Genomic DNA, 9,573 nt, shown 5'->3' on the forward strand with positions numbered 1-9,573 from the left:
GATGGAACCAGGAAGTACAAATGTGTGGGAGAAAACAAGGTGAACATAATGCCTCAGTTGGAGTTTTGGGCAATGTTCTCATTTTATTTCTCAGCCATTTTCCACCATTCATATCAGACAACTGGGTCAAACGGCAACGCCTTTAAAATCGCTACCAGCTAGGGCCCTGATCCTGTAAACTGTAGGAGCATGCCAGGCAACCTGGCTCTTTTTATTTTGGCTTCTACAACATTTGCAGTCCCAAAACAGCAGAGTTTAGGGCTTCCCCTTTTCCGCCTTTCTGCTGGCTTTCATTTTATCTGTCCCGGCAGCCCCTAAACTTGGAAAACTCTCGGGAGTAGGAAAAACAGGACGAAAAGGGAGTTTATTTTTCTTGTAGATTTCATCCAACTGCAGCGACTGCTTTGCTCCCAGATGGGCACCGTGGGCCAAATCCTCAGCCGGTGTAAAACAACATAGCTCCAGCGGCGTCTGGTTTACACCAGCTCCAAATCTGTCCTTTGGGATCCAATGAACCCTCCAACTACATTTTATATATTAAAAACATAGCATTAAAAACCAGCCCACATTAAAACCCTTCTGAGTAACATTGATTTTGTTTCAAAGGTAGACACATTATTGAACTATGTTCCCAGCTAACTATCGGTTAGCATTTCAAATAAGTCCTGGTGAATTGCATTTGTGTTTCCTAAAGGTTTCAGGTTTCCTAGCTGACAAGGGAATCATTGATGTAGATAAACCGACCCAGAATAAATTAATGGAAACACATTCGAAGATTGACAGATTCCATCTAACTTATTAGCATTCTTAGGATATTTTAATGTAGATAAGCGGCTTTGACCTTGGCCAATGTAGTATAATACTAATATGTAATTCCACCACAAATAGATAAATAATTAAATAAACAGACCCAGTGCACCTGCATCGAGTGACTGCAAATAGCAAAGAACAGAGAGGCTGAACCTTTCTTGCTTGATGGATTGTGACAGGAAGGTTTATTTCACAACAGTCAGCTGACATTCATGCTCTTAATGCTCTTTTTATTATTATGATAACTAGAAGGATGCTGTCAAGAGAAATGTCATCTGCTTTAAGATTGCAGTCCTTGTCTGTTACTAAGAATACCTGCAGTTATAAAAATGGATTTTTAAAAATCTCATGGACGTTTCACCATTTATGCTGATTGTGCACTTTTTTCATCTCATTCACCTTGGGGGATTAGGGTCAGATTTTGCACATGATGAACTTGAGAGGCCACGAACTCCAGTGCAGGTGCATAAACCCCTGAAGTATGTGCACATTTGAAATACCTGACTCTGAAGACTGACTGGTCAGTTTCACTTTTGTTGCTAGTCAGTCTGGGGCAAGGCCCAGAGTCTTTCTCTGTGTTTGTATGGCCTCTAGCCCAGGGGAGCCTGGAGCCTGCATGGACCCTGGGTTCTGTTAAACAATATTAATAATGAGGTGGTTGTGTTTGGTTTCCTAAAAAGGCAAGAGGACATTTATGGTCAGATTCTCTGCTGCCAGGAAGAGGTTGCCAGTATGAGAACACGGTACAACTATGATTAGTATTTAATAATGGACATAACACTTTTTTACAAGCATCACAGTATTGAACGGAGTGTAATACCCAATCCAGTATGTCCCAGCAAATCAGTGAAATTGGATCCCATAAATTAAGCCTGCTTACCAGCCACACCTCTAATATTGGACACCCACATGCGCTGGCCTAGTTTATTGGGAGCTCTTCTCTTTCTAATGCATAGCACAGCCTTCTCTGGCTCTAGAAAGCATGTTGGCTCAAACTGTGATCTCAGTTACATTGGCATAAATCCAGAGCAACTTCAGTGTATCCAGTGGAGTGATTCCAGATTCCCCTCAATGTAAATGAAATCAGAATTGAGCCCATAGGGAGCTGGGAGGAGATTGTGGTTTTCAAATTGAATTCTGCTTGGAAAACAATATGGGTTCAAATGAAACATCTAGAAATCAAAACAGCTTTGCAAACCTCAAAAAAACAGGATGAGAGGTTCACAAAACCTCCAATTTCTCAGCTTTCCCCAGCCCTGGTAAGACCGTCTTAGCAAGTGGGAGAGAAGTCTTGCTAAGTACTACCTGTGGAAGAGTCTCCTGCCAGGAGATATTAGATGCTGTAGTTGGTGCAGTAAACATGAACTTCTCTCACCGACCCCGGAGCCACCCAGAGCACTACTGGTGGGAGAACAATTTCTCAAATGTCTTTATAGCGACAGCACCACCTTGTGGGTTCTTACAGCTCCTGCCTTTGGTTTTGGTTTATTCACAGCCTTCTCTCCCTGCCAAGGAGACATTCTGGAGGATGTGATCCACCTTCCCAAACTCCCCCAACCACTGAAAACATGGGGATGGCTTATCATGGGGGGAGGGATTGCTCAGTGGTTTGAGCATTGGCCTGCTAAACCCAGGGTTGTGAGTTCAATCCTTGAGGGGCCACTTAGGGATCTGGGGCAAAAATCTGTCTGGGGATTGGTCCTGCTTTGAGCAGCGGGTTGGACTAGATGACCTCCTGAGGTCCCTTCCAACCCTGACATTCTATGATTCCATGGACACACAGGCCCCTTTACACAACTCTGACAGAGTCAACTACATGCACACCCACTGGACGGTCCCTTTACACAGCCGGAACTGTGGAAGGGGCCTTACTGCAAATAATAGGAAGGAAGGCTGGACTCAGAGGACAAACACCATCTTTCATGTGCCTCCTACCATCTGGGGAGAATTAGCATGTGGTCATTTATTACACTAAGGTCTTTCTAGTGGGGGATGGACCTCAAAAGCTTTGTTTGTACCATCACCCCAAATAAATGGATGCTCATCAGAACCTCTTGGCTTCCTCTCTGCTGACCTGGGCTCCCCCCGCAGTTACCCAGATACAGGATTCTTCTTCCTGTGCTCAAGGCAAACGTTTGTAGTAGAATTGCTGTGAGCTGCTAAACAATCGCCATGTTCCATCCCAGCCCTGGCTTATTTCAGTGGTGGGCAAAGTGATGAATGAAAACAGGGCCTGATTTTCTGAGGTGCTGGGTACCCACAATTCCAGGTGGGAGATGCAGGTGTACCTGAAAATCAGGCCCATAGTTTGTAGGATATTTTTTCCAGGATCCTTCAGCATGAACAGCACCTGAAGGGCAAGATATTCTTTCATTCTTCTTATGCCCCATAGCCGCAAGAGTTAATGCTTCAGGAGAGCACTTCATGGAGCTAAGCACTCGCCACCTGACCCTGCCTGGAAGATCAAAGGCTTTGCCAATGCCTAGTAAAAGCAGGTTATCATCTAACACAAGGCGCCTCAGAGAGGGGGAACATGTTGGTGCTTGTCAGAAGGTCTGCAGTTTATTAAGAGTAGCACCGAATTTACTTTGTTTAACTGTGCTGGGCAGACGTGAAGCTCTAGTGAATGTCACTCCAGTCCACAACAGCCACAATCACTTTCCAAAGCTCTGAGCAGCTGACCCCCAAACTAGCAGATGGACTGGATCTGTCGTTGTCTTTGCCTGGAGAGCGTCTTACTACGAGGGAGTGGTGCTGTGTGACTCTGCTGACCTGGTGTCTCATTGTCTAGTGGAATGTTGGCAGCAGTGCTGAAAGAAGTTACATGTGTGCAGGGAAACAGACATTATCCTATTAACCATTAGCAACCAGGTCCTCCTCCCGAATCCATTTAGTCACCGAGTAAACAGCACAGACGGAGCACAGTACTAAATACAGAAAGCCACGAGGACAGTGCGGTCTTCAGAGCATACAGGCTTCCCTGGACATTAAGGGGACACTCTCAAGGTCAGAGGGACTGACGCGTTTCACTTGCATTGATTTTTATCTCCTACTGGTCTGTGTGATACCTTATACGCAGGGGCTTTATTTCCCCCCAACAGCTTCACTACTTAGTCGAATTTTTCTTTTTGAATGAATGCCAGTGGGCCGGCCCCGAGGAACAACCCAGCGATAACCAAAGCTTGCAAAGGCTACCACTACGGAAACGACCCTGCGATAACAAACCAGCGTGTGAAGCCTCACACTGACCAACAGCACTACCCTAACAAGTTGTGCGTACAGCCGCGCCCGCCGGAGCCACCCTACGCACGTGACTGTGGCAGGAAAATGATTGGTAAGGAAAATGACTGTCCTTTCCATCTAAAAAGGGGTTGGCTCTGAGAGACAAGAACTAGCTTTATTTGTTTATTTTTTATGAGGGAAAATATCGCCATGGTGTCTGTGCGGTTTTGAGGAGGTGGGTGTTGTGAAACTCCAGAAATTCTCCCCGTACGTCTCTTGAATCCCTGTATGGAAGAGCCCCTGCTGCAAAAGCAGAGCGCTGAGCCCCACAGGGGAACAAGGGGCTCGTTATTTGAACAGCCTTATTTTGACTCAGGGCAAGTTGAGCTCTTCAAGGCTGTTTTGTACCCCTGAGCTTGGCTGGCCATGCGTCTGAGCACCCTCCCATTTGCTTATTCTCAATGGACAGTGGAACCAAGTGGTGAGATGGCTATCGTCCTTCAGCCCCCTAACATGATTAAGTACAGGTTCATGAAACATTAACCCTTTGCACTGGGACAGTGGAAACCGACAGCAGTGGCCACTGTGAATCTCAGAGCCCAGGTCGACTGACTGGAGCTCGCGGGGTTCAGGCTACAGGGCTAAAAATAGCAGTGTCGATGCTCTCGCTCGGGCTGGATCGGAAACCTTGTGAGGGGTGAAGGGTCTCAGAGCCCAGGCTCCAGCCCAAGTCAGAACATCGACACGGCTATTTTTAGCCATGTAGCCCAAGTCCGTTGACCCACGCTCTGAGACTCACCGCTGTGGGGTTTTTTGCAGTGTAGACATACCCATGGAGAGCAACAAAAGCCAACGGACAGCAATGGCTTTTGGTTACTATTAGATTGAAACCTGTGATGTAGAGGCTCCACAGCCTAGTTTTAATTCCCTAATTCCCATAGTCCCCTCTGCAGTGATGGTGGGGGGTGTAGTTAATGGAACTAATATTCAGCCGATTATTTGTTGCTTGTTGAAAAAACAAATGAGGAATGAGAGCAGAGGCCGAGTTCCTGAGGAGGTGGATGGAGCTGAGTGAGGAGATGACCCTGGAAGGAGAGTCGATGGGGAACAGCTCTGAATCTGGCATTCAGCTCATGGAGAATAACTCACCATCTGCCCCTGGGCACCCGGGCTGGAGAGAGCTTCACCTGGCAGCTTGGGACGGCAACGCCCACCTGATGAAGCAGCTACTGAGGCAGGGGGCAGTGATAGAGAGCAGGTGAGCCCCCTCGAGCCAGCTACTCCCACTCTACCCCAGCTCTGTCTCACTCATTCGCTCTCTGTCCGTCTCGCGCTGAAATAAACACCCTGAGGTTTCATTTTTGTGCCCACACAGGGATGAGAATGGATGGACACCCTTACACAGTGCCACGCTGAAGGGGTCCATCATGCTGGTGAAGTTCCTGGTGCAGCGCGGAGCCGTGGTCCATGCCACAGACAGAGCACACTACACCCCGCTGCACCATGCCTCTTGGAGAGGCCATACCCAAGTGGCTGAGTTTCTCCTGGCTCGGGGATCCCCGGCATCAGCCGTGACTAAAGGGGGTCTCACCCCACTTCACTGTGCAGCAGCCAGCGGTCACACCCTCATCGTGCAGTTGCTCCTACGGCAAGGCACAGATCCTGCCAGCGGGGACAACAACCGGTGGACGGCACTGCACTGGGCGACTGTGAACAGCCAGCTGCATATTATGGACTTGCTGATTTGCCAGGGTCTCTCCCCAGACCTGGGCAGTAACGGAGGCATCACAGCACTGCACATCGCGGCAGAGACGGGAAGAAGTGATGCTCTAAGGTTCTTGCTAGCCAAGGGTGCCAACATCAATGCTCAGGATGGGCTGGGGAGAACAGCACTTGCCATTGCATCCAATAATGGCAATCAAGAGGTAGGCCCCTAATATCCATTTTTCTTAAGGCACGGAATTCTGCAATATGCTCATGGCAATGGTTCATTATCAGTTGATTAGGGTCAGCAAGGTGGGAGAGATGACCACTGAAGTCTATCAATAATAATATGAATATTTAGCTCTTACATAGCACTTTTCATCCATAGATCTCAAAACACTTTACGAAGAGGTCTGTATCATTATCCCCATTTTACAGATGGGGAAACTGAGGCACGGCGGGGGGACGTGACCTGCCCAAGGTCTCCCCACAGGTCAGTGGCAGAGCTGGGAATAGAAGACAGGTCTCCTGAGTCCCAGTCCAGTGCTCACGTGGGACAATCCGAGATGACCAAAGATGCTGACTCAGACCCAGCCGTTTGGCTGTGAATGTTATGTCTGGGTTATCAACACTGACCGCTTTCTCTCTTGATTGTCCTCTGGGGTTCCAAAGTTCCACAAAGTGGAAAGATATGCCTGAACAGATGCAGCTAGCTCCATTGACTGGTGGCTCGTATTGAACTATATGATCTCTGACACAATAGCACAATGGGCTTGGCTTCTCTATGCATGTTTAGGGAAAAGATACATCACCAAAACGTAAAGGACTCTACTTTCTAACAGCACCTTGGCTGACGACAGATCATATTCTGGTGATGGCATTCGATAGCTTGGGTGCCATTGGTAGTTTGTACAGGTGCACTACATGTACAGTTGCCTTTTCTAAGGAGGGACAGTAAACCAGCTGGAAATTCCCCCTGCCCTCCCCGACGCCCAGCTATCAGAACACAGGGGAGAATTCAATGAGTGACTTTAAAATAGGAGAATGAAACGGAAGAATTAAAAGGCAAATGCAAAGATAAAACGCAAATGAAACTTGTAAACGAAAACGGAATGGCACGGCACGCTCTAGGAATTATTTTGGGGGAGTTCTGTGGCTTGTGTTACACAGGAGATCAAACTAGATGATCTCAATGGTTCCTTCTGGCCATGGGATCTATAAATCTATGAAATTTATATTCACCAAGAAAAATAAATCTACTAGACTATGCCTCGCTGAGAATACGTCAAAAAGAAGAGGAAGCTGCATTTACTGCTAAAAACACTGATTCACTAAAACTGAAATCCTGGCCCTACTAGGGTGACCAGACAGCAAATGTGAAAAATCGGGACAGGAGGTGGGGGGTAATAGAAGCCTATATAAGAAAAAGACCCCAAAATCAGGACTGTCCCTATAAAATCAGGACATCTGGTCACCTTAGGCCCTACTGAAGCCCTCAGAAGGAGTTTCCAGTTTCTTGTCCCATGCCAAGACTTGAAGAGCAAAAAGTAATGCTCATTTTAAGGCCCTGATCCTGCAGTGAGCTCTATATTGGCACAAGGGTCTCTGAGACGGCAAACGGCCACTGAAATTGCTGTAGGTTGCGCAGTGTGGGCCCGGTCCTACAAGATGCCGACCCACTCCTAAGAGGTGCCGAGTGCCCTCAACTCCTGTTGACTTGGAAATGAAAATAGCTGATTGCAACAGGTGCTCACGGTTTTGCAGGTTTGGGCTCAATATTCCAATGGATTGCAAGAAGGTGGAATGTATGCCCATTCGTTTGCATGGGGCCACACAACTGAACTCTCTTTTTCTTTTCCCAGATTACAGAACTGTTGCTGAAAAGCAAAGCTGATGTGAACATGAAGGACCACTACGGCTGCACGGCACTCCACAAGGCAGCAGCTGCGGGACACTTGGCCCTCGTCCACCTGCTGATTAAGACAGGAGCTGTTACCAACATTAGGGATTGCCTGAATCTGACTCCGCTTCACAGAGCTGCCTGTCGTGGGCACAGCGAGGTAGCTAATTACCTTCTGGACCATGGAGCTGAGATCAATGCAGCTGGCTGGCTAAACAAAACCCCGCTGCACTTGGCTGTGGAAAAAAATCACTTCCTTTTAATGGAGCTGCTGCTGGGGAAGGGGGCAAGTCTGTCCCTTAGAACTCGCTGGCATGAAACGGCACAGGATCTAGCGTCAGACAGGGCCCTACCTGCGGGCACTCCATCCGCTTCCCAGGAGAAGATGACAAGCTGCAATCCGGACCTGAACTAGATCCCAACTGCAACTCGAGTACAGTTAGCTGGACCTGAGAGACATGAGAACAGCTTTGTCCTTCAGTTTCCTCTGCTGCCATCTTGTGAAGAAGGATCAGACTTTCCCATCATGCCAGTATTAACCGATAAAGGGCCTGATTCTCATTTACATTGTTCTTGCAGTGGAACAGAACCCTAAAGGGGGTATAAATATACTGTATATCCATTGTAAGGCCCCTTTATACTGCTAGAGTGGTGTCACAGAGCCTGAATATAAATGAGAATAAGGCTCTAATTTTTAAAAGGTTCTGTGTTTACCAATGTGCTGCTGTAATACGTATTTACTAGGGATGTGATTAAACCATCTTTGGGGATTCATTAGATACCAGATAATGTAGCCAGTGGATACTAAGATGAATCAGGGAGGTGGGGTGGGTGGTGCCCAAGGCGCAAGATGAGGTCCTGGAAAGGGTGGTCGGAGTAATGAAGCAGCAGAGGACACGGTAAGGTGAGATTGGTAGAAGATCGGCCAGGCAGCGAGAAGAAGCAAGACCACACTTAAAATGGCCGCTGTCATCACATGGTGGTAGCCATTTGAAGTGCCTGAAATTCACTTACCATTTAGCTTGGGATGCAGAAGAAGGGCAAAATGGCCAGATCTGTGCTATTTACAATCACCCTATCTCTAGAATACACCTTTGTACATTAGAATAATCCTATGCTGATGTCATCTTATATTCAGCCAGTGGCCATGTAATAAACCTGTATGCATAAAAGAAACACTGAATCAACTGAGAAATTACCAGCTCTTGTAGCATAGGAAGCACTGAATCAGCAAAGCTGTCATCTAGGCAATAACTGCACCTGCTGCCTCCATATAGGGCAGGATTCCAAATGAATGCAGGATGTAATTTGTTTCCAAGTGGAAAAATAGCTCCAATGCTCCCAAGTAGTCACTTCCATGCCTGCAGCCAAAATCAAACATGTACATTTTGAAGGCGGGTTGAAGACATGTAATAAAAATACGTCAACAGAAGTTAAATGAAAATAAGAATTAGGTCTTGGTTAAAGCTGGATGGATAATAATATTTGTCAAGTAATGGAACTATTCACTATTCCATGTTTTGCATTACTCAACTTTACAGCTGGTTGAGTGCAATATTTGATGACTAATACATGATCCGGATAATATTTTACTTGATAAATCGTATTATCCAGTATTTGAACAGCTCTCTTTTCAGTCTATACCCCCCACTGTGGACATTAACTCATGTTACAATAATAATCTTGCACTTCTATGGCTCCTTCTAACCAATGGTCTCAAAGCACTTTGTTATTTTTTACTATTATTCATTTACGTAGCTCTTTCCAAGCACAGACTAAGACGTATTCCCTAGCCATTAGCTTGTACACCTCTACTCCGATATAATGCGACCCGATATAACACGAATTTGGATAGAATGCGGTAAAGCAGTGCTCCACGGGGGCGGGGCTGTGCACTCCAGCAGATCAAAGCAAGTTCGATATAACGCAGTTTCACC

The 9,573-nt window shown here is 46.7% G+C and overlaps 1 protein-coding gene across 1 annotated transcript; it reads left to right on the forward strand.

The window, feature by feature from the left end:
• Window positions 1-3,439: 3,439 nt before the first annotated feature.
• ANKRD65 (ankyrin repeat domain 65) lies at window positions 3,440-8,987 on the forward strand. Its single transcript, XM_034753689.1, has 5 exons — window positions 3,440-3,816; window positions 3,912-4,144; window positions 5,059-5,290; window positions 5,408-5,957; window positions 7,599-8,987. Exons 2-5 carry the CDS (start codon window positions 3,943-3,945, stop codon window positions 8,049-8,051), a joined length of 1,437 nt encoding a protein of 478 aa, XP_034609580.1. The 5' UTR covers window positions 3,440-3,816; window positions 3,912-3,942; the 3' UTR covers window positions 8,052-8,987.
• Window positions 8,988-9,573: the final 586 nt, after the last annotated feature.

Source organism: Trachemys scripta, chromosome 19, assembly GCF_013100865.1.
Source record: "Trachemys scripta elegans isolate TJP31775 chromosome 19, CAS_Tse_1.0, whole genome shotgun sequence".
Lineage (NCBI taxonomy): Eukaryota > Metazoa > Chordata > Testudines > Emydidae > Trachemys > Trachemys scripta.